Raw genomic sequence first — 27,591 nt, forward strand, 5'->3', positions numbered from 1 at the left:
ATTGGGACATAAGTACTCCATTGTTTGTTTGTTTATTTGTCCAGGCAGAGCTAAATCCCTACTGTACAGAACAATAAAATTATATTTTAGGGTAAAAAAAATATGATTTTTATAGAATTGTATTGTTAAACAAATTCTATTATTGCAATTAATATATATATATATATATATATATATATATATATATATATATATATATATATATATATATATATATATATATATATACATACACACACAGTCGTATATATACAAACACACACAGTTGTATGCAAAAGTTTAGGCACCCCTGACAATTTCCATGATTTTCATTTATAAATAATTGGGTGTTTGGATCAGCAATTTCATTTTGATCTATCAAATAACTGAAGGACACAGTAATATTTCAGTAGTAATATTTCAGTAGTGAAATGAGGTTTATTGGATTAACAGAAAATATGCAATATGCATCAAAACGAAAATAGACAGATGCATAAATTTGGGCACCCCAGCAGAAATATCGCATCAATATTTAGCAGAGCCTCCTTTAGCAGAAATAACAGCCTCTGGACGCTACCTATTGCCTTTAATGGGTGTCTGGATTCTGGATGAAGGTATTTTGGACCTTTCCTCCTTGCAAAACATCTCCAGTTCAGTTAGGTTTGATGACAGCCCGCTTCAAATCACCCCACAGTTTTTCAATGATATTCAGGTCTGGGGACTGGGATGGCCATTCCAGAACATTGTGCTTGTTCCTCTGCATAAATGAGTAGATTTTGAGCAGTGTTTTGGGTCGTTGTCTTATTGAAATAATCCAGCCCCGGCATAACTTCAACTTTGTCACTGATTCCTTAACATTATTCTCAAGTATCTGCTGATATTGAGTGTAATCCATGCGACCCTCAACTTTAACAAGATTCCCAGTACCGGCACTGGCCACATAGCCCTACAGCATGATTGAACATTCACCAAATTTTACTGTGGGTAGCAAGTGTTTGTCTTGGAACGCTGTGTTTTTTTGCCACCATACAGAAAGCCCATTGTGATGACCAAATAACTCAATCTTTGTTTCATCAGTCCACAGCACCTTCTTCCAAAATGTTTGCATACCTCAAGCGACTCTGTTTGTGGTGTGTGTGCAGAAAAGGCTTCTTCCACATCACTCTCCCATACAGCTTCTCCTTGTGCAAAGTGTGCTGAATTGTTGAACGATGCACAGTGACACCATTTAGGTCTTTGGAGGTGGTCTGTAGGCTGTTTTTGACCGTTCTCACCATCCTTTGCCTTTGCCTCTCCGATATTTTACTTGGCCTGCCACTTATGGCCTTAACAAGAACTGTGCCTTTTGTCTTCCATTTCCTCACAGTGGACACTGACAGCTTAAATCTCTGTGATAGCTTTTTGTAGCCTTCCCCTAAACCATAATGTTTAACAATCTTTGATTTGAGGTCATTTGAGAGTTGTTTTGAGGCCCCCATGTTGCCACTCTTCAGAGGAGAGTCAAAGAGAACAACAACTTGCAATTGGTCACCTTAAATAAATTTTCTCATGATTGGATGCACCTGTCTATGAAGTTCAAGGTTTAATGGGCTCACCAAACCAATTATGTGTTCCAATTAATCAGTGCTAGGTAGTTACAGGTATTCAAATCAACAAAATGACAAGGGTGCCCAAATGTATGCACCGGTCAAATTTCGTTTCGATGCATATTGCACATTTTCTGTTACTCCAATAAACCTCATTTCACTACTGAAATATTACTGTGTCCCTCAGTTATTTGATAGATCAAAATGAAATTGCTGATCCAAACACCCAATAATTTATAAATGAAAATCATGGAAATTGTCAGGTGTGCCTAAACTTTTGCATACAACTGTATATGTGTGTGTGTTTGTTTAACACCTTGAAAATGGTTAAAGGGACAGTAAACTCAAAATTAAACTTTCATGATTCAGACAGAGCATGCAATTTTAAACAACTTTCCAATTTACTTGTATCATCAAATTTGCTTTGTTCTCTTTGTTGAAGGCTAAACCTAGGTGGGCTCATAGGCTAATTTCTAAGCTCTTATGTCAGTGTATTTTATTAGCTTTTCACAGCTAAAAAGTACTAGTTCATGTGTGCCACATAAAAAACATTATGCTCACTCCCGCAGACTTAAGCATGAGACAGCACTAATGGGCTGAAATGCACGTTTGTAAATAGCACTGAGATAGGGGGGCAGCCTGCAGATGCTTAGATACTAGGTAATCACAGAGGTAAAAAGTAGACTGTCCCTTTAAAGATGCAGTAAAAATTGCTCTCCTAGAACACCCCTTATTCTGCTTTAGATAATGATACGGCCAGTGATTGGAGAATACACATGTATGCCTGATTTCTCAGAACCAGGAGACGCATTTTCAGCCTTGACTATAACTTATAAATATCAGGTAAATTAAAATAGAGACTACGGAAACTCCCAAACTGAATCCATCAAGCACTGTTTTCACCTACTTCTAAAGTGTGCACTAGTCAACCTACTCTCCAAATGATTTACCCCAGAGACCTAGAATATATATAATATTAATACACAATATCTTCCCAGGTGCTAATAAACTTAAATAATCAGGGAAAGTATCTTGGAATATTTGTGTGCAAAGAGGAAGTGCTTAAATATTTTAGAACATTATTTTATTATTGCATTATTGATTGCATATAACTGTGTGTTTAACCCATTTAAAGTCCGCTCCAGAGCTGCAATGCTGCACTACTGGGAACTAGCTGGAAAAAATCTTATGAGCCAATGACAAGAGAAAAATATGTGTAGCCACCAATCACCAGCTAGATCCCAGTAGTGTAGGATATGCATATATTATTTTCAACAAAGAAAACAAGAGAACAAAGACAATTTGTAAATAGAAGTGAATTTAAACATGCTTTAAAACTGCATGCTCTATCTGAATCATGCAAGTTTAATTTTGAGAATCCTGTCTCTTTAATTAACTAATCTTTTTATAAGGGTAACTTATTTTACATGCACAGACTAAAAAACAACCAACCAATCACACATGCACACTCAATCACACACTCAATAATCAGCCTTGCTGATTATTCTGACTTAATACCAGAACTGGACTGAGACCACAAATAGGCGGAGCAGCCTACGTCAGTTAGACCTCTGTCAGCTAGGTAGCCATAATAGACCAGATCTCTCGTCCTGCAGCACCTCTGCTTACCAGCCCGAAAAAAAAGTGTGCTTTCTACTTTACAAAATAGGCAGACTGTAACAACTTTCGTATTGTTAACCAAATTAAGAGAGGGTGGGGCTTCTATATAGCAGCAAGGCCCACATAAAAGCCTGGCATTTCCCCTGTATACACTATGGCCAGTCCGGGCCTGCTCGATAACAAATTTTACATAACTTTTCCAAACAGTCGAACATGAATGGTTTACTTTCTTTGGCTAAAGAAGTTTAGGTTTGGATATTTACAAAAAAGAGAAATTAGGCAAAATGATTTCAAAACTGATAACTACACATACCCTAGTTATCTTAGAAAAGTGAAAACCTGCATTCAAACACACTGGGCAGCCTTTATCTATATTGATTCAAATAGCCGTCATGTTTTGTTGTTGCTTTAACAATCCTGCTTGTCTTATGTTCCCAAGTGAGCCCAAAGAGCAAATTCCGTAACCTGCAAATGCTGCAAATCAAATAACTGATTTTGACAATTTGCAGCATTTTGAAACCCTATGTTACCAATTTTGCTCTTTAGGCTCTCTATGGAGTGTAGAACAAAGTACCATATATTTCACAAACAAGAAGTGTTAAAATCCCTTTAAATAATTCAAATATCATAAAAATGAATGGATTGGAATGCCAGAGAAAAACCACCCAAGTTGAATGCAAAATGTTTGCACAGCAACTTCTAATGGATCTGAGCAGGACCATTGTGTCTACAGATTCTACAGGGAAATTTCAACCTACAAAGATGCAATTTTAATATAATAACACTTTGCAATCGGATAAACTAAAAGGTATGTTTTACTGACAAAAAACCCATAAACATATATGCTGATCTGTCAGTCGCTTATTCAATTTCTAAAAAGGAAATCAGATTGCAGGGCCAGAAGATGTGTTTTCAATTAAAACTACATGGCAGGAAAACTTTACTTAGAAACATTTAAAACCATTTTAACAGCTGAAGTAACACTTGCTTTTCAGCCTGGAAAAACACTGCATTTGTTTTAGGCACAGCTAGTAAGCACATGTCCAAACAGCGAGAATAAGGAAGAGAACATTCCCTGACTACGTTTCTCATGTTTCCTCAGCGTGTTCTTCCTCACACCTTCTAAACTGTACATTAGAGAAGTTTATTTTCTATTATTATGTCTTTTTTTTTTTTTAGGAATCAGACAAGTTAATTTAAAAAATAATAATAATAACTTAATTTTTCATTACACCTTCTAAACTGTACGTTAGAGAAGTTTATATTCTGTCTCTTATTATGTCCTTTTTTTGTTTAGGAATCAGAGGAGTTTTTTTTTTTTTTTTAAATAATAATAACTTAATATTTTTTTATTTATTTTTTACTCATTTAACAAGCCCTGACAGTATTTAATCCCTAGATGCAATAGAATAACTAGCCAAGAAGTGTCAAGAAAGCATCCCATCTATTTCCTGATTATAGCTCAGCACGATAAATACCAGTGTAGTCAAATACATGTGCAGATCTTTTGTAAGAAGTATCTTTATTTCTATACCATTTCTTAGCTGATGAAAATACACACGGTTGGATGTTTTTTTGACCTTTTTTTTAACACAGGATGCTTTGAAATATTTTGACACAACAGTCAACAAAACAGTAGCAGATGTAGCAAAACACTAGTGTTTCCATATAGGACATTTTGTGAACAGACTATGATTTTTGGAGGTTATGTTCTTACAAAACATACCAGGTCTGGAAATCATTACTATACATCTTGAAAACATTTACTACTACAGTGCAACTAAGATTGTCTGTCTTGGAAAACACCTTTATAACTAACAAAATCCATGCGTGTCTACAACTAAACAATAATGGACTGCACTTACTAACTACTGATGATTTTTGTATAGCATATCACGGAATTTGCCTTAAAAGGAGAGAAAACCCCAACATTTTCTTTTGTGATTTGGATAGAACATACAATTTTAAACAACTTTCCAATTTACTTCTATTTTCAAATTTGCTTCATTTTCTTGTTATCCTTTGCTGAAGGAACAGCAGTGTATTACTAACAGCTAGCTGAGCACATCTAGTTAGCCAATCACAAGAGGCAAAATGTGTGCAGTCACCAATCAGCAGCCAGCTCCCACTAGTGTAGGATATGTGTGTATTCTTTTTCAACAAGGGATACCAAGAGAACGATGTCAATTTAAAAGTGTCTTAAAATCAAATGCTCTATCTGAATCATGCAAGTTTAACTTTTTTTTTTTTCTTATTTAATGTTTTTATTGAGGTTCACAAAAAATAATATAACATTATTCACATGTTCAGTAACAAATACATTGAGTACATCAATAATTGCTTTCTTGTTGTATGCAAATCACAATATGTTTCCGTTTCTGACAGCCACTCCCTCCCTCTCCCAGTCACGTGTGGTGTTCCCCAAGGTTCCATTCTCGGCCCCCTATTATTCACATTATTTATAAATGATCTGCCTAATGTCTGCAAATCCTCAACTGTACACATGTACGCAGATGACACGGTAATCTATGCAAACAATTCCAATCTACCGCAGCTTGAAGCAGTGCTCCAAGACCAGTTCACAGAGGTAGAAAAGTGGATCTCAAAAAACAAACTCTTCCTAAGCACTGACAAAACTGTCACAATGATCCTTGGAATGGGACCTAGATTACACAAATTACAAAATTCCCATCTACACATCAAAACAAAATCTAATTGCACGCTGACCACAGTCCACTCTTTCAAATACTTAGGTATGTTGTTAGACCCCAATCTATCTTTTGGCCTCCACATAGAAAAACTGGCATCTAAACTTTATCCAAAACTAGGTGCCCTGTACAGAAGCAAATCCTGCCTCAGCCCTACAGTAAATGAAAAGATTGTACAGCAAATGCTGATGCCTATGATGGATTACCGGAACGTAGTATATGCACCTGCACCGCAAACTCACATTAATAAACTTAATACATTGTATAACTCGTTCTGCCGCTTTGTGCTACAATGTAACTACAGGACCTACCATTGTGACATGCTAAAAGAACTAAACTGGCTGTCGCTGGAATCCAGACGCACCCTCCATCTTTCCTGCCTTGTGTTTAAGAGCCTTTCTGGGAAGCTCCCACCCTACCTGAGCAGAATGCTCTCCCCGGCTATTCCCACCTCCTAGAACCTCCGATGCAGTACCAGCACATTATTTAGCTTGCCTCAATACAAAAAGAAAGCAGCTCGATCCTCCTTTTCCTACAGAGCGCCACAATTATGGAACGACCTCCCGCACACTTTCAAACCTTCCCGAAGCCTAAAATCCTTTAAGAGATCCCTCTCTACATATCTCATAACAGAATGCTCCTGTCATGGTTGATTATATATTTCCTACCTGTTCTATGTTAAATTTTTGCATATATTGTGTATTATTATTGTTTTTGTATTTTATTGTACCCATTGTATCAATGCAATGTTTTGTGATCCCAGGACATACTTGAAAACGTGAGAAATCTCAATGTATCCTTCCTGGTAAAATATTTTATAAATAAATAAATAAAATAAATACAATGTAAACCCAGGTAGCACCATCATCTATAATAGTACTGAACATTAAGAATGAAACCTCATTTTTAAGAAATATTTATATGTACCTCCATATCGGTAAAAAGCCACTCATGGACCTATGCAAGCTTAAGCATCCCAAGGGAGGTTTTTGTATATATCTAACAAATGTGTACATTCATATCAGAATCAACTGAACAACATATGATCAGAAACATTGCAGAGATCAATCATCATTATTACATCTTAAGAAAATAGACCTCTATGAATAAATTATCCAACAGTAACATCACTTGAGTAATATGTTTCAACCAACAAAAACAAGAAAGGTAAAATGGACATTTGTCAAATATATATATATATATATATATATATATATATATATATACAGGTATATATATATATATATATATATATATATATATATAGTAAGAGAAATATGAGATTAACTGTGGTTGTTTCAAGGGAAACCGTGCTTTATATATCCGAGAAAAATCTAAAAGTACTCGGATACTTGTATATAATTTGGTGGGGGGTGGTTTATCTGGGCAGCATGGTGGAGAATGCTTTTTTAGTATGCGTATGGTCTTAGTGGGGTCATATAGAATTGTGTTTTACTACCTATAGAGTTGAAATAGGCTTTAAATATGAAGAGAGCGGTCTCTTGCATGATTAGTGGAGTGGGGAATGTTGCTTTTACAGGAAACAGGATATATGACTTGAGAGAATTTTGAGCTATTGTCATATGACTGTTATATGCCCGTAGTATCTAAAGCAAAGTACAGTATAGAAGTCACTCCTGGAATATCTAGCATGGAATAGGGCTATGACCAACATAACGAATCAGATCTATGCTTAGTGTAAATATAAGCATTGGGAAAACTGTATGTTTCAGATATAAGTATAAAGCTGCATATATTATCTGACTAAATTGGCCTGCTAAATTGTAAGGGAAAACAGTCCCTGTAGTCTGTAAGACTAAAGGTTTAATTTTAGTTTAGTCCTCATATGCACTGCATGCATCACACATTTCAGAGAGTTAAGGGAAGGAGAGTGGCAAGCAGTATTATTTGCATATAAGATTATTTTTATGTATAAAATATTTTACCAGGAAGAATACATTGAGATTTCTCTTGTTTTCAAGTATGTCCTGGGTACACAAAATATTGCATTGATACAATAGGGTACAGTAAAATACAAAAACAATAATAATACACAATATATGCACAAAAATGTAACATAGAACAGGTAGGAAATATATAATTAACCATGAAAGGTGCATTCTGTTTTGAGATATGTAGAGAGGGATATCCTAAAGGATTTTAGGCTTAGGGAAGGTTTGAAAGTGTGCGGGTGGTCGTTACATAATTGTGGTGCTCTGTAGGAAAAGGAGGCTCGAGCTGCTTTCTTTTTGTATGGAGGCAGACAAAATAATGTGCTGGTACTGGATCGGAGGTTCTAGGAGGTGGGAATAGCCGGGGAGAGCATTCTGCTCAGGTAGGGTGGGAGGTTCCCAGAAAAGCTTTTAAACACAAGGCAGGAAAGATGGAGGGTGCGTCTGGATTCCAGCGTCAGCCAGTTTAGTTCTTTTAGCATGTCACAATGGTAGGTCCTGTAATTACATTGTAGCACAAAGCGACAGAACGAGTTATACAGTGTATTTAGTTTATTAAGGTGAGTTTGCGGTGCAGGTGCATATACTACATCCCCATAATCCACGATTGGCATCAGCATTTGCAGTACAATCTTTTCCTTTACAGTAGGGCTGAGGCAGGATTTGTTTTTGTACAGGGCACCTAGTTTTGGATAAAGTTTAGATGCCAGTTTTTCTATGTGGAGGCCAAAAGATAGATTAGGGTCTAACAACATACCCAAGTATTTAAAAGAGTGGACTGCGGTCAGTGTGCAATTTGATTTTGTTTTGATGCATAGAATTTTGTAGTTTGTGTAGTTTATGTTATGTTGGATTATGTTGGACAAAGCATACCACCCTTTCTAAAATGTTAAAAGAATTGTACCTGTCTCAATGGAAATAACATGTCATTGCATTTCAAAACAGGAATATTGTAATTTCAATAGAAATCTACAGTATAAATATATACTGTATGTTTACTAACAAGGCTCTCTTCCATCTTATGCTTGGCTGCCCCGCCACGTGGGCCCTGTACCCCGCAGCAAATCAGAACACACTATTGGATTTTTATAGTACTTACAACATACAACATTCTCATCTGGTTGGATAAGTATAACATATACAGCTAACAATATTACCAGCTGTTCAGCAATTTATCTTCAACGCTTTATATCACTACAATTTTCCTTAGCTTAATGAGTATACTAGGCTCAGTCTTTTTAGTAGGTTTAGTGTACAGCTTAACGGAGTAGAATATTCTAAGAAGTAGCATATCCATCTACATTAAATATAGCAATCAAATAGAGTTTAGGGATATGAGTGTTGCCGACTAGAGTGTATAAAAGGTAAATGTAGACTCTGAATAAGCCTAATGACTTAACTATATATCTAGAAGGCACCTCCTAATTTAAATATACAGCCAAGATTCTATAACCCAGCTAACATAAACTATAGGCGCTAGCAAAGCTAGAAACAGGTATATAATAAATACAATTTAAAGTAAGAGCCAGAAAAACACATTTAGTAACATAATCTTAAGTCTTGAAGAAACAATTTATGACTGCATGTTGCAGGTAGATATAGAGTAACCCATATGAGTGGTCCTCCTTATCTAACAGGCTAAAATAAGTATGTGATCATCATGATATTAATATATATCTTAGGCTGAAGAAATACTAAGTAGTTAAATAAAGCTAAGTAGCCTATGTGTAGAGCATTACAGTATAAAATTACAGGGATATCTCCTCAGTTATAGGAAAGTACGGAGAATAAACTAAGGTAAATAAGTACAAATAAACCAATTGCAGTCAACTCAACAGCTAAGTAACTTCTAAACAATTGCTAAATGTCCTCAAATCCATTAACTTCCATAAAGTGGCCAGCAAGCCAAAAAAAACAGGGTTTTAAGAAGTGTAAAATAAGTAAGAACTTATTATGATTAAAACAATAGAAGCTGTCTCTCGAGTTTTTAGCAGAATGTATACTTATAGCAGGAGTGCAGTGGTTAAACGCCATGCTTCTGAAACTCAACCAACTCCAGAGTGTCTCTAAGCTAGCAAAGCGTACATCAGTGAGATACCATGCCTGATAGCATGGAGAACAAGAGCTCATCAGAACATCTGCATAGAAAGCCGATTCTGTGGATCCCATACTACAGCAGCTATGTCGTGTGTCTGCAGCTTGAGAGGGATTTGCCAGTCCGTTGTGCCGACTTTCCTGTAAAGCTCCGCTATTCCACTGCGCTGTAGTGAGTCTGCCCTAGGAGCTACACGTTCACAACTAGGTTGTAATTGTTGGCGATCAGACAACTATGTTCTTTCCCTTAATTGCAGAGGTGTCAGTGATGTTTCTATTTTGAGTAGGCTAGAATTAGTAGCTGCTAAGTGCCCAGTCGTGCGTTCAATGGGCTCCTGTCGTACATCTCCCTTCGAGGTGCCATATCGAACGCTTGGGGCTTATCATAATCGACTGTGTAGGTATAACCATGTTATTTGACAAACTCATTGCACCAGAAGCTGAAGCCAGTTTCACATTTGTTTATTTGGTTCTTTCGAGGTGTAAAAAATATTCAGCTACGGCCAATTGTATTTTCTCCTCCCATATTCCTACTGCCGCCACAATATCAGGTTCAGGTCTGTTAGCCATCTGTACCAGCAGATCACAACTTTTATGTCCAACCAGTGATTAGAACAGTGAGAGAGAAGAAGCAGTGGCTTCAGTCAGATTTGTCCGCTGTAATCAGAACTCCGGTGGGGGATTTTGGTGAGTTTGATGTAAGGCCGCCGCCATAGAATTTCAGCAGTTCAGATTGGAGCCTCTATCGGATTAAACTTTCAGGTTTTATGATTGTTGAAAACCACATCATCTATTTCAACGATTTCTAGTAATTTTTGGATGTGATGCTGTGATTATTGTGAGATAATCAACAGATTATACAGATCTTGGTGATAGCTATTGATTTTGCAGCTGATTTTGCAGCTGCCCGGACACGCACCCCCCCCCCCCCGCAAGTTTATTTTTGACTTCCTTATCCCTTTAACCACATGGGGATTCACACAGTAAATTAAGGTTTCTTCCTGAACTACAAATAGCACAACATAGCACTGATATAAGACACCTAAAACATATGTATAGAATACTTTAACTTTGTGGTGCACCAAAATTGAAGTAAGATACCACCCAAAACAAAACAAATTAATTCAATTTAATTAACATTGGTTTTCATATCAACACACCTGCTTATAATTCGGATTAAAACTCTGCAGAAATATTAATAACAAAAAGGAATGTAAATGGCATTAGTTATAATAATACTACTGAATTGTTCATTCAAAACAGCAACAAGCACAAATACAAATATGAAAACATATAGTTTCAAACTGAAGCCACTTTGCTTTGTTTCTAGTGAATACGGTAGCATTTACCATTTGGGGATGTCGGCAGATTCAGAAAACCTGTGCAAACCTGCACTCAACAAATCTCTACAAGTAGCATTTCCTCTATCGTGTTTAACCTGGACTAAGCCTCACTATTTCCCTTTGTAGAAAGATGTACATGAATAGAACTTAATCGGAGAAATGCAACAGAAGGAATTTGAATCTATAATCAGACTTTATAAACACTGGCTTGTCAGCTTTTTATTTAATTGCTCAACCTAATATATGTATAGGGAGCAAGAGAGCGAAAAAAAATTGAAATCTTTAGAACACTATTCATTTTCAAAGATTCCACAATTACATAACTAAAGAGCTTGATAAAAAAAATCAATAAATAATATATATGTAAACTGTATTGTACTGTATTTTTAAGCTGATGTTTGTATTTGGTAACCTTTACTACTTATAACAAAATATAAGACAAATAAGCATATCTATATACTATGAACACAATATGCTCACAAATTGTGTATTTATGTCAGCAACATACGAAGAGGCAAATAAATGTGTTGTGTGCAAGTCGATATAGACATTTATAGTCAGACAGTGTCATGGGTTTGAAAGTCACAACTACCAGTGAAAAAGGAAGTCAGCTGAACAGAATAAAGTATTTATGTGCAAATCCCCAGCAATTGAAATAGTGGCCACTAAATCTCGGTAGAGGTAACCGTAGTTAGGAGAGCAAATTGTCTAGAAAGCAGTTGGGGGAAAAAAAAGCTGTTCACAATTTTAAAAGACCCTTTCCAATAATTTATGATCATGTTCTTAAAGGGATATGAAAAACATTTTTTTCTTTCATGATTCAGATAGAGCATGCAATTTTAAAGGGACATGAAACCCACATTTTTTATTTCAGGATTTAGAAAGAGCATACAATTTTAAACAACTTTCTAATTTACTTCTTTTATCTAATTTGCTTCATTCTCTTGATATCCTTTACTAAAAAGCATATCCAGATAGGCTCAGTAGTGATTGGTGGCACCACCTAGATGCTGTGTGTGATTGAGTCAACCTTGTGCATTGCTATTTCTTAAACAAAGGATATCAAAAGAACGAAGCAAATTAGATAATGGAAGTAAATTGTAATGTTGTTTAAAATTGCATACTCTATCTGAATTATGATATAAAATGTTTGGGTTTAATGTCCCTTTAAGCAACTTTCTAATTTACTCCTATTATAATTTTTTCTTCGTTCTCTTGGTATCTTGATTTGAAAAGCAGGAGTGTAAGTTTAGGAGCCATTTTTGGTAGCCGACAATGAGCAAGCACTACCCAGGCGCTGAAACAAATATGGGCTGGCTCCTAAGCTTACATTTCTGCTTTTCAAATAAAGATACAAAAGAACAAAGAAAAAGTAATAATAGAAGTAAATTAGAAAGTTGCTTAAAATTGCATGCTCTGAATCATGAAAGAAAAAAAATGGGTTTCATATCCCTTTAAAAAGACATATAAGTGCAAAAAATGCTCTGTGTTAGAGCATTTCATTATTGAACTGTAGCTTGCAAATAACTGTAAAATTAATTAAACACAAAGATAAAGTCAGCTCCAGAGCATTAATGTACTACTGGAACCTAGGTGACTGAGCATATCTGGTAAGCCAAATTAAAAAAGGCATATGTGTGTATCCACCAATCACCTACAAGTTCTCAGTAGTGCATTGACGCTCCTAGGCCTGACTAGTAATGCTTTTAGCAATGGATACCAAGAAACCAAAGTAAATTTGACAATCAAAGTAAACAGAAAAAGTCTCTTAAAACTGCATTCTCTCTATCTGAACCATTAAAATTTAATTTTGACTTTCATTTCCCTTTAAACATATAGCAGAACTAAATAATAGGCCACTGTGCAGACTCCTATATTCTGCGACTGCATAAACAGGAAATACCCATAATATGCATTTCCCCTTTCCAGACATTCCCCACGCTACATGTCTTTGGATAATTAATGCTTTTCTATCGTCTACATGATAATTTTATAGTATCGTCTCTTTCATACAATGAACACTAAAGGATCCCTCAGTTCTTGCTGCCAAACTTAACAGTTAAAACTAGCTGGCAAACTTCAGTGTAGGACCATCTTTACAAAGAATCGACTGTTTACTGTACAGAATATTGAAAAATGTATCTGCAAACCCTTTTTTTGCATTTACTGGTAGAATGACTGGTAGCATTACAATGAGGCTTTACTTGATTATGAGAAAAGCTTAGATAATTACTACTTGTAATAGGATGAGAGACAAAGTGTTTGCCAACAGAAGCCAGTAAGCTATGTTCATAGTCACAGCGTACCTCTTATGGGATCATTTATACACAAAGTACTATGAGGCTGAACCAATGACTTTCATTCCAGTCTGTCAGTACTTTTATTAGCTAATGATTGACAGGGTGAGAGGACACTCCTAAACAAATAGTTTTGAAATCAAAATAAAATTCCTAAAGTTGTCTTACTTTATTAAAGGGACATAAACATAGTTTGTATTTGTGGAATCTAAAAGGTGTAATTTTAAAATGTATTGTAGATTTGTTTCTTTTTCTTTTTCTTTTTTTAAATTTAGGAAAATCTATGTTCCTTTACTAAGAGAAAAGTTTGTTGTTTTTTTATGCGTGTGGCCTTAATTTATTCTCTTAATATTTTATTAAAGAGTTATTTATAACCCTTTCCCATCGTTAGGACGTTCCATACTGCCCTAACTGCACTGGGATTTAGCGCCGTTAGGACAGCATGGAAAGTCCTAGCCATTTGGCTGTCCTGAAGCCACAGCCGCTTCCTAAATGTGATCGCAGGCTGGAGGGCGTGCCTAGCGTCATAGGCACTCCCCCAACCAATCCCATCATTGAAATCACACGATCGCATGAACGATTGCGTGATTTCAATTTGTACTTCTTTGTTTACATCCAATGTAGACAAATAAGTCTCGGTAGGAAAGGGTTAAATATGACATTTGTGAGAGCCCTGCTGGACTTATAAGAAAAGGGTCATTTAAACGCGAGATGCTGCTTTTCTAGGAGCGGACAATTTCACTCTTTTTTATGTGTATCACCTCTTTGAGGCCCAGCTACACTTCCTGATAGCTTCAAAATCAAACATTTTAAAGTAAATGTTTTCAGGTTAAAAAAATAAATAATTAAATAAATAATATATAAATATAAACAGTGCTCTTTTAGATGTATAATAGAGACTTCTAAAATGTTCCGTTCTGTCCCACTGTAAAAAAAATACCTGCAAAGCTTATGTTTTCGTTTTGTTTAGAAAACTGCTTTGTAGTTTTGAAACATAACTAGTGACCAGGACCAGTGACTTTGAGGGTCTAATACAGTCCACATCCTTTTCTGCAGAGAATGAAAGAATGTTTTATGTTACCTCAAGAAGACAAATGTTTTCTGGATTGCTGCACAACCCCCCTCTTCATGAAACATCTATAAATGTCCCTTTCCAAACACACAGACACCCACACATACAAAGACATGCATGTGCAGATACACACACAGACCAAGGCACACACATACAAAGACATGCATGTGCAGATACACACACAGACCAAGGCACACACATACAAAGACATGCATGTGCAGATACATACACAGACCAAGGCACACACATACAAAGACATGCATGTGCACATACACACACACAGACCCAGGCACACACCTACATAGACATGCATGTGCACATACACACACAGACCAAGGCACACACATACAAAGACATGCATGTGCAGATACACACACAGACCAAGGCACACACATACAAAGACATGCATGTGCACATACACACACAGACCAAGGCACACACATACAAAGACATGCATGTGCACATACACACACACAGACCCAGGCACACACCTACATAGACATGCATGTGCACATACACACACAGGCATAGGGGTCCATTTATTAATGTGCGGACGGACATGATCCGATATAGCAGATCATGTCCGCCGCACATCGATAAATGCCGACAGCATACGCTGTCGGCATTTATCATTGCACCAGCAGTTCTAGTGAACTGCTGGTGCAATACCACCCCCTGCAGATTTGGGGCATTATCATTGCACCAGCAGTTCTGGTGAACTGCTGGTGCAATACCACACAGACCCAAGCACACATATACAAAGACATGCATGTGCACATACACACACAGACCCAGGCACACACATACAAAGACATGCATGTGCACATACACACACAGACCCAGGCACCCACACATACATACATAGACATATAGCGCTGTGGAATCTGTTGGCGCTCTACAAATAACCGATAATAATAATAGACATGCATGTGCGCATAAACAGTCACACATACATAGATATGCATGTCTGCAACTGTGCATACACACATAGAGACTCAGACACACACACTCACACATACACAGACATGCATGTGGCAATACACACACACAGGCACACATACATGCATGTGCATATACACACACATGCAGACACACATACACAGACATGCATGTGCACATACACACCGACCCAGACACCCACACATACATAGACATGCATGTGCACATACACACAGACTCAGACACATACACAGACACGCATGTGCACATGCTTACACAGACCCAGACACACACTTACACATACAGACATAAATGGGCACATACAGACCCAGACACACACTCACACATACACAGACATGCAGGTGCGCATACACACTCACACATACACAGACCCAGACACACACTCACACATTCACTAACATGCAGGTGCGCATACACACTCACACAAACACAGACCCATACACACACACTCACACATACACAGACCCAGACACACACATACACTAACATGCAGGTGCGCATACACACTCACACAAACACAGACCCATACACACACACTCACACATACACTGACATGCAGCTGCGCATACACACTCACACATACAAACACAAGTAGCAATATCAGCAATGTAAGTGTGAATATAAACTGACCTGAAAAAGGAAACAATATATAACACTGCAGTCGTTTGCATTTATTTTCAATGGTCTTCTAAACAAACAGTATTGTTTGAAATAATAATACCTTTTGAACTGCAAAATGCTTATCTTACAGTGGGGAAACTGACCAAAGAACATCACAGATTATGACCTCCATAATAATATCACTGATGCATCAGTTCTGAACCAAATAAATAAACTAGTAGCAGGCAGAATTATCTACCTTTTATGTACAGGGACAGTGGTCCTGAGTCTGCCCAGCTGCCAGATCATGATAATAATAAATAACTCTCAGCACTGGTACTATTTTGGCAGTTGTGATAACTCTAACAAGGTCCTTACTAAGAGCTACTCAACACTAAACTTTATCAGAAGACACCAACCTCATTTAGAGGGGTGGGTTCCACTATTCTAGTAAGGGATTCTATATTTTTATAGCTGTCAAGTGATTGTCATAGCAATAATATGAAATGATCACCTAACAGTAAATGTTTGTTTGTTGTCTTGTTGATGTCACAGCTCATAGACACTTGTTACTGTGAGCTTATTAAAACTAAGAGTCTAAATAAATGGAAAAACTCTGTAAGGGTAAATATATATGACATTACTACGTAGGATGATTTTTGTGAAAGTACTGTATATTATGGTCATAGGGATATGAAACTCAAAAATTGTCTTTTGTGATTGACCCCAATTTACTTCTTTTATCAAATTTGATAAAATCCTACGATATTCTGTGTTGAAGAGATACCTAGGTAGACATCTGCAGCACTACATGGCAGTAAATAGTGCTGCCATCTAGTGCTCTTGCAAATGGATAACAATCTTGCAAAACTGCTGCCATATAGAGCTCCAGAAATGGGTTGGCTCTAAAGCCTACCTCCCTTTTTTTCAATAAGAGATACCAAGAGAATGAAGAAAAATAATAATAGAAGTGAATTAGAAAGTTGTTTAAAATTGCATGTGAAACAAATATTTTGAGTTTCATATCCCTGTGAGTTTAGACAGGGGTAGGCGCATGCATATAGTGTAAGGGGCATTGTAGGACTGTGAATTTAGGACTCACCAAGTCCATTTTTAAAGTCATCTTGTTGCCCTGGTGCTGGGGATTTGTCTAGCCCTGGAGGAAATCATAATATGCACAAACGTTACCTGCCATCTCTAGAACAGGATATCACACTTAAAAGACCAGTAAATACAATAGATTTGCATAATCAACAAATGCATGGTAAAAATACAATACAATAACTTCAAATGAGTAGCAGAATTTCTTTCTGACAAATTTCAAAGTTATATCTATTTCCCCTCTCCCTGTATCATGTGACAACCATAAGCCAATCACAAATGCATTTGTGAATTCTTGCTTATGCTCAGTAGGAGCTGGATACCTAAAAGTGTAAATATAAAAAGACTGTGCACATTTTGGTAATAGAAGTAAATTGGAAAGTTGTAAAATGGCATGCTTTATCTGATTCATTAAAGTTTAATTTGATCTGAGTGTCCCTTTAAAATCATTGAAAATTGTGTAAAACAATGCCCCAGTTTTGCCCAAATTGACAAAAAATAGGTAAAAGTACAAATACTTTATGTCTCTTGTTCTGATTCAGACACAATGCAATTTAATATGCATCAGTTTTTCATGTATGTTAATGTTGCATTTCTTTTAAACTTGGTAGAATTTAAGTCCCATTGTTTGAAATGATCTAGAAGACTAGAGAAAGCATCATGCCCTTTATTAAAATAACAGTCTATTAATATCTAATAATACATAATAATAATCTATAATACTAAATAATTAGTAAGTCAATGACATAAAAAAGGTATAGAGGGTGCTATGGCCTTGTGGCAATAAGGCACCTTCACAGAGCACAAAGGAAGGTACTCTATAACTTTTAAACCCTGTTCCTTAAAGTGACATAAGGCTAAATGAAACTTTCAGGATTCAGAAAGAGCGCACAATTTTAAGATTTCTTCAAATTCACTTCCATTATCAAATATTGCACAATGTTTTTATATGCACGTTTGTTGAGGCACCAGTTCATATTTGAGCATGTGCACAAGCTCACAGGGTATATGTATACTAGTCTGTGATTGGCTGATGTCTGTCACATGGTACAGGGGGCCCGGCAAATGGGAGAAAAAAATACATTTACCAGAAAATAAATTTTAGTGCTTTTGTGAAATTCAGAGTAAGTGTTATAACATTGTCTTTTTATTATGCACTTGTTAATTATGCAATTCTAATGTATTTAGTAGTCCTTTAAGTTTAATGTTTGTAGAATTGAGGACCAGTATCTTCTGGCTGCATAAAAGACAGCATATAGTGAAGACAATGGGGTAGATTTATCATAGTGCGAGCGGACATGATACGATGTAGCGTATCATGTCCACTGCACATCGATAAATGGCGACAGCATACGCTTTCGGCATTTATAATTGCATCAGCAGTTCTTGTGAACTGCTGGTGCAATGCCGCCCCCTGCAGATTTGCGGCCGCTAGCAGGAGGTGTCAATCAACCCGATCGTATTCAGAGCAGGCGGACAAGTGATGGAGCAGCGGTCTTTAGACCGCTGCTTCATAACTTGTTTCTGAGGGCCTGCGCGGAAGCAGGAGCATCAAGCTCCATACGGAGCTTAATAAATCGGCCCCATTAGGTGAAGAGACAGATAGCAGAGGGTGAAAAAGAGTTTAAAGAAAGTTATTGAAATTTCAGGTGAGACACAAACAGAAGTGTACATTTATGTAACACTAACATGTGTGGGATAAATACAGAATACAAAAGGGTTAAAAATTATCATAATTTAAATATCTGAAACAACTAAGGAAATAAAAGATTTTGTGAATTAAAATGGTTAATTTCTGTCATCAGTTTCCATGTTTTTTTTTTATTTATAAACAATATTTGTTGTAAAGATGTAATAATATTTTGATACATTTTCCTTGTCACTGTTTCAAAGACCATAAAGTATTTAAAAAATCCTTTGAAAATCGTAGTATTTAGCCTGCTTTCCTCAACTCAAAAATAGCACAAATCCAATGAAAATAAAGACGTGTAAAAGGGAATTGTGCTGGTCAAACTTCTCACAAGGAAACTATTCAAGCTGAGTACAAAGTATTTATAAAATAATTACTTTAACAGAAACTCTAGCACAGGTTATTTTGATAACACAGATCATTATGTGTTTACCTTTTTAAGATCTTTTGACCTCATAAAACTAAGGGCAACATCACAGTAGTGGAAATAATTAAACACAGTTTTCAGAGCAGTGACCCCCAGTAGCTGGTGAATTTATAAAGTTTACAAGTTGCTTAAAGCTGCAGGATGCCCCACACTCCAGCACTGCTACTTGTGACATTCTGTAACTCTGTTTGTTTTTTTACTGTGTGTACATGCAAACTGAATTCTCTTATATTTCAATATACTGACATATATATACAGTGTATTTTACTATGCAGAGCATATTAGCATTACAAGGAGCAGACTTTAGCAGAGGATGAGCTTTACTCCAGACTGGATCTATTCTATAACGATGTCTTAAGCTGCAAGTCATCTGCTGATATATATATATATATATATATATATATATATATATATATCATTCGTTAAAATTATGGGGGAGATAAAAAAACTGAAATTAAAATCCTCCATGTCTTAAATTTAAATCAATGTAAATATTTGCATAGGAAACTAGTACATCTAGGCAAGTATCCCCGCTTGCTTGAAAAGCAAGCGGGGATACTTGCCTAGATGTACTAGTCTCCTATGCAAATATTTACATTGATTTATATTTATATATATATATATATATATATATATATATATATATATAAATTATGCTCAAATACCAGAGTATTGCAGTATGCAGTGATACCTATTTTATTGGACTAACATAATATTTCAAAGACAAGCTTTTGAGAGTTTTCCTCCCTTCCTCAGGTCTGAAGCTTGTCTTTGAAATATTATGTTAGTCCAATAAAAAAGGTATCACTGCATACTGCAATACTCTGGTATTTGAGCATCTTATCTACTGCACTAATACGGCTAATCCAATCTTCACCATATATATATATATATATATATATATATATATATATATATATATATATATATATATATATATATATATATAGCTGTATATAAAGCTGCTTTATGTTAAGAAGAGACGTTCAGATTCCTAAAATAATTAGCAAAATGCCACTTGAATGTTTGCTACCCTAGTGGAACATAATTTTAAACTCTGAATAAGATGTAGTTTGACGTACAGTCACAAATGTAAAATTCTTTGAATATTCACTGTCAAATAAAATTACTAGACAAAAATATAATTACTAGAAAAATATGCACAATTGTGGCTTTCTGAAGCAATCAAGGGGTTAAAAATAGAATAATTGCTTTTCAGCTAAAATAAAGTGACCTAAATTACAAGTTGTAGGAATTACAACTAGACCATTCAGGTTTAAACAGTCATCTAAACATGTGTCTGCTCAGATGACAGCCCATTCCCAGTTTACAAGCATTTATTGAGAGAATATTTCTGGTTTAGAGCAACAGTAAATCTTTACTCATTCAAAGAGCCAAATTATTATGTGATCAAATAGTGTGGAAGAAGAAATGATGATACTGAGCAGTAACTACTTGCAACTGAAATGGCAATTCTTACAGTAGATGGCAAAGTCTGTTTATACTGAGAAACAAGAACCAAGTTCATGTAGAGTTAACTGTTAACTAAAACAATATAAACTAATGGCCACACATTGAGAATACAACAGATTGCAAGTTCTTGAGTTCTATTTTCCTTTAATTAAACTTTTAACTTTGACATATTTAATCCACTAAACTTTAAAGAACTGAAATCAATTTGATTACTACTTAAAAATACAAGCAAATTTGCTCTATCATTCATCCTACTCACCATGAGCAGATTTATATAATACAGTTCAATTAAAATAGAATACATATAAAGAAATAAGAAATAACATATCATAGTAACATACCATGGTACATCCCAGAAGCAGGAAGGAGTAAGGACTGTTTAGAACATGTGCTATTGGAAGTACAGTATATGCACATTGTTAGTATTTCCTGGGGATATAAATTCTCTTACATTTCATTCTTCCCCCCTTCTCTGCCCCCTCCCCCACATAAACAACTCACCAGAATCCCCATCACATCTGTCCAGAGTTGGGAGAAAGCATCAGTTGAAGTGCCCTCAGCCTGTGGCTCTGGACTCACTGCCTGCTCCTCTTCCATAGTGATGTTCTGGTTTAACAAGCTCCTTGTATAAAAACAACTCAATCTGTTACCATACGACCTCCTGATAAATAATTTCTTATAGTGTGTTTAGATGTGTGTCCCACAACCTGAGCAGTCATAGTTTCTCCTCTCTGTGTAATTTCCCATCCCAGCAGAGCCACCAAGCTGCAGAGTTGGCATCCCCCCTAAAGAAACTTCACAGCCTAGTCCCTCTACAACTTAGCCTGGAGTCCTCCACGCCGCTTCAGTGAGACAGCAGCTCCTATAGGGACACAGATTGTCCTAGATAACCATTAACTGGTTCTTAAACGTGTCAGACAATCAGAAAAGTCTCCAGTGCTATCATGAAAGTCTGTACTATGCAACTGGAAACTTTCAGGCACTCAGAAACAAACAGGAGCTCTTCTGCAGACATCCCCTCCTCCATGGAATGAACTCTCCCGTCTTCACATGACTGCTCTGTGAGCTTCAGGGAAAAAAAAGATTTCAGCAACAAAAGGTAGTGTGATGTCAGGCACCCTGCATGGAAATGTGCCACAGGCAAAGCAACATCGCCTGCTGAAAGAACTGCCTCCTTACAACTTTAGCATGCACCTCCTTTACTGTCACACAATCCCTTGTGCTAATCATTCCTATCATAGCCACCGGTGGCCAGGGGCAATTATTGACATCTCAATAACAAAAAAAAATGTTTTATTTATTTACTAAAAACTAAAATTATTATTTTATTTTGCGTTTCAGGTACATTAATTAATCCCACCATGAGATTGTAGTATAAAATGTGAATTATGTAGAATAGTAATGAAAATACAATATACTTTATCCCCCACAACACCCTTTTCCCTGTAATGTTTGGTTGGTGTTTTTAAAGTCTGTTCTAAGTGGAAGTTTTTAAAGTCTGTTCTAAGAGGAAGTTTTTAAAGTCTGTTCTAAGAGGAAGTTTTTAAAGTCTGTTCTAAGTGGAAGTGTGGATTCCACAGCTATATTCCACTCAGTCATTGGTTGCACACAATAATGAGTGATATTTAGCTGTCCATCATTGATCTCAGCAAAAAAGGAAACCTAGTTTACAATATGGCCGCACTCATCACTTTATGGACACAAAAACTGTATACATTGTTTCCCAATATTTAAGAAACAAATATACTTTTATCATGTCTGCATATTATTCTCAGGCTAATAGTTGCTTTGATTATATCTATTTAGCATTTATTTTGTGTTTAATGTCCCTTTAAGAATTCTTAAAGGGATATGAAACTCCAAAATTTTATTTTGTATTTCAGACATAGAAACATAGAATTTGACGGTAGATAAGAACCAAAAAGGCCCATCAAGTCTACCCATATTATGTGTTACTTTTTCCTTAGGATAGCCTTATGCATGTCCCAGGCATTTTTAAATTCCTTTACAGTCTTTGTGTTTACCACCTCAACTGGAAGTTTATTTCCACCCTTTCTGTAAAAAAAAAAAATGCTTCCTCAAATTTCTCCTGAATCTGCTACCCTCTTGTGACCCTTTGTTTTGGCATTTATTTCATGACATTTATTTGTACAGATGAAATAGTTTATATTCTTGTTTATATCTTATTTATTTGGCAAAACAAAAATTATAAATTTCAGAACTAACTTCCTAAGTATATGTAATAGACAATTAAGATATATTTATTATTGTATAAGCTGTACGAACTCTAAGATGCGATAAGGAGATCCCTTTAAGTGGAACTACAGCGATAATAAAAAAAATCCCTTTAAGAGGAGGTACAACAAAGGAGGAAATGATTGCAGACAGCTATAAAAGGGCACTACAAAGAAAAAGAAGTCATCTTGATGAAGGCCATATAACAGGCTGAAATGCGTAGATGCACAATCTATTCCCACCAGCTTAACTATTAACAGAGCGCTCTGTGAACATTGAACTGGGAATCCAAATTATAAGAAGAAGATAACAACGAACATGTTTTTTAAATTCACGCAGAAAAACCTCTACTCCGATTGGCTCCTACATCACATGTGACCGCAAATGCGGAAGTGATCCATATCGTAGAGCTACCACGGCGGACAAACAGACGGACCGAGTATCACCAGCACGATTTGTGCAGCCACACACGGATGAAAGCTCCATAGTGGTGAAGTATACTGGTTCCGAGTTTGTTCACATCATTTGAAGGTACTGTGTCAATACACCTATATCCCTGTCTATTAACGACCTGAAGTTTTTTCAATCACCACATACCTCCTTCTTTAAAGGGATACTTTAAAGCCTTATTTCAACTGGCAAAGTGAATAATTTATCGGAAATTACTAAAGACCTCCCTTTAAACTTTTCAACATTGTATATAGATCCTACACTTTGGGACTCTATGCACAGACTTTGCATCTTTTTTCTAAACATATAATTATATTAGCCTGTTTTCATATAACAGTTTTATATAACCCTTTTGCCGTATCAATATTTCAACAACATATGGTAAAATGATATTTTAGAAATCCACCGGTGGTCTCATTTGAGAATTTTATTTTAATGTGTTATATTGTAATTGACATATTTTATAGATAAAACTATTTGTCCTTGTGAGTGTGATAGCTGTTTTAGCGCTTTTCCTTGTTTTCGCCAGTTTTAATCCCTTGGTTGTTTTTTTATCAGTAACACCCTTCTTGGAATTGCATTTATCACACATCTGTTAGTTTCCACTACTTTTTCCATTACTACTATTTATTTCATGACAGAGCATGCAATTTAAAATAAAAACTTTCTAATTTACTTCTTTTATCAAATTTGCTTTGCTCCATATTATTCTTTGTTGAAAAGATATCTAGATAGGTGTCTGGATCACTATATGACAGGAAATAGTGCTGCCATCTAGTGCTCTTGCAAATGGATAACATGTTTGCAAAACTGCTGCCATTTAGTGCTCTACTTTTTCTCAACCGCGGTCCTCGAGAACCCCCAACAGGTCAGGTTTTCATTATAGATAAACTAGAGCACAGGTGATATAATCAACTGATTAGTAATCATGGTAACTAGCCTGCTCTCACCCATCGGCTGATTATTTCAAATGTGCTCTAGTTCAGCTAAAATAAAAACCTGGCCTGTTAGGGGTACTTGAGAACCGCGGCTGAGAAACACTGCTCTAGACACATGTAAAGTCCTGAGCTAAAAGGGACACTAAACCCAAAATGTTTCTTTCATGATTCAGATAGAGCATGCAATTTTAAGTAACTTTCTAATTTACTCCTATTATCAATTTTTATTTGTTCTCTTGCTATCTTTATTTAAAAAGCAGAAATGTAATGCATAGAAGTCGGCCCATTTTTGGTTGAGAACCTGGGTTATGCTTGCTTATTGGTGGGTAAATGTAAGCCTCCAATAAGCAAGCGCTATCCATGGTGCTGAACCTAAAATGGGCTGGCTGCTAAGATTTACATTCCTGTTTTTAAAGATAGCAAGGGAATGAAGAAAAATTGATAATAGGAATAAATTAGAAAGTTAATTAAAATGTCATTCTCTATCTGAATCATGAAAGAAAAAAAATTGGGTTCAGTGTCCCTTTAACCCTGTAACGACCAAGGACGTGCCAGGTACGTCCTGCAAAAACTGTCAGTTAGTGACAATGGACGTACCTGGCACGTCCTTGGTCTAATTGAGTGCTGGAAGCGATTTCGACGCTTCCAGCAGCTCTCAGGGTATTGCAGTGATGCCTCGATATTGAGGCATCCTGCAATACCATTTTTCAACCATCCAATGCAGAGAGAGACACTCTGTGGCCCTCTCTGCACCGGTAGCGATGGTGCCTATCGTTGGTGGGTGGGAGCTAAGCAGGGAGGCGGGGGGTGGCCCATCTCGCAACCCGGCATTCGGTTCCTGTGTGTGCAATGTGCAGCAGCCAGTACCCAAGATGGCAGCAAATAGGTAGCGGGGGGAGGGTTAGAGAGCTGTTTGGGGGGGGGGGGGATCAGAGAGGTTGGGGGCTAAGGGGGCTCGATCACAGCTGAATAGATATTAAAAAAAAAAAAAAAAAAACTTTTATTTTAGTACTGGCAGACTTTCTGCCAGTACTTAAGATGGCGGGGACAATTGTGGGGTGGGGGAGGGAAGAGAGCTGTTTGGGAGGGATCAGGCGGTGGGATGTATCAGGTAGGAGGCTGTTCTCTACACTAAAGCTAAAATTAACCCTGCAAGCTCCCTACAAGCTACCTAATTAACCCCTTCACTGCTGGGCATAATATAAGTGTGGTGCGCAGCGGCATTTAGCGGCCTTCTAATTGCCAAAACGCAATGCCAAAGCCATATATGGCCATATATGTCTGCTATTTCTGAACAAAGTGGATCCCAGAGAAGCATTTACAACAATTTGTGCCATAATTGCACAAGCTGTTTGTAAATAATTTCAGTGAGAAACCTAAAGTTTGTGAAAAAATTAGTAAAAAATAAACAATTTTTTTTATTTGATCGATTTTGGCAGTGAAATGGTGGCATGAAATATACCAAAATGGGCCTAGAGCAATACTTTGGGTTGTCTACTACACTACATTAAAGCTAAAATTAAACCTACAAGCTCCCTAATTAACCCCTTCACTGCTGGGCATAATACACGTGTGGTGTGCAGCAGCATTTAGCGGCCTTCTAATTGCCAAAAAGCAACGGCAAAGCCATATAAGTCTGATATTTCTGAACAAAGGGGATCCCCGAAAAGCATTTACAACCATTTGTGCCATAATTGCACAAGCTGTTTGTAAATAATTTCAGTGAGAAACCTAGTTTGTGACAATATTTGTGAAAAAGTAAACATTTTTTTTATTTGATTGCATTTGTCGGTGAAATGGTGGCATGAAATATACCAAAATGGGCCTAGATCAATACTTTGGGTTGTCTTCTAAAAAAAAATCTATACATGTCAAGGGATATTCAGGAATTCCTGGCAGATATCAGTGTTCCAATGTAACTATTGCTAACTTTGAAAAATAAAGTGGTTTGGAAATAGCAAAGTGCTACTTGTATGTATTGTCCTATAACTTGCAAAAAAAGCAAAGAACATGTAAACATTGGATATTTCTAAACTCAGGACATTTAGAAACTATTTAGCATGGGTATTTTTTGGTGGTTGTAGATGTGCAACAGATTTTTGGGGTCAAAGTTATAAAAAGTGTGTGTTTTTTTTCCATTTTTTTAATCCATTTTTTCATCATATTTTATATTTTTTTATAGTAAATTATAAGATATGATGAAAATAATGGTATCTTTAGAAAGTCCATTTAATGGCTAGAAAAACAGTATATAATATGTGTGGGTACAGTAAATGAGTAAGAGGAAAATTACAGCTAAACACAAACACTGCAGAAATTTAAAAATAGCCCTGGTCTTTAAAGGGACAGTATACACTCATTTTCATATAACTGCATGTAATAGACACTACTATAAAGAATAAGATGCACAGATACTGATATAAAAATCCAGTATAAAACTGTTTAAAACTTACTTAGAAGCTGTCAGTTTGGCTCTGTTGAAAAGGTAGCTGGAAAGCCCACTGCAAGTGGCAAATAAGACACTCCCCCCTCCCCCTTCTTTTACATATGAAAAGACCCTTTACACAAACAGGAGCAAGCTGGAGAAGGTAGCTGACGGTATTCACATAAAACTTTGGGGCTTGGTTAGGATTCTGAAAATCAGAGCAATGTTATTTAAAAATAAGCAAAACTATACATTTATTTAAAAAAAAAAAACTTTATGGGCTATATAAATAGATCATCTACAAAACATTTATACAAAGAAAAAATGAGTGTATAATGTCCCTTTAAGGGTAAGACAATTGAAAAATGGCCTGGTCCTTAAGGGGTTAAGTTCCTGATTTTCAATGAAAGCTATAAAGAGAACAAGGAAAATGTGGGTTTCATATCCCCTTAAGCATGGTTAATCCTTGTTCATTTTTTATTAACCATGAAAATATTAAAGGCTTTATAACCAAATATTTTTTTAATAAGAAACAATCTTTTGGTAATTATTAAAACTCAAGAGATATTTATTGGTTATAGTACATAGTGTTATATAAAATGGAAACCTATTAGTTGTGCTCTTATTACCATCAGGAGTTT

General features: G+C 36.2%; 1 protein-coding gene across 1 annotated transcript in view; it reads right to left on the reverse strand.

The window, feature by feature from the left end:
- Window positions 1–22,011, reverse strand: part of SASH1 (SAM and SH3 domain containing 1) — a 273,426-nt gene extending 251,415 nt beyond the window's left edge. Inside the window, 1 exon segment of the mRNA XM_053712110.1 lies at window positions 21,404–22,011. Coding sequence (XP_053568085.1) covers window positions 21,404–21,499 — 96 coding nt within the window. The 5' untranslated portion in view covers window positions 21,500–22,011.
- Between the last annotated feature and the right edge of the window lie 5,580 nt (window positions 22,012–27,591).

This window comes from Bombina bombina, chromosome 4, assembly GCF_027579735.1.
Source record: "Bombina bombina isolate aBomBom1 chromosome 4, aBomBom1.pri, whole genome shotgun sequence".
Lineage (NCBI taxonomy): Eukaryota > Metazoa > Chordata > Amphibia > Anura > Bombinatoridae > Bombina > Bombina bombina.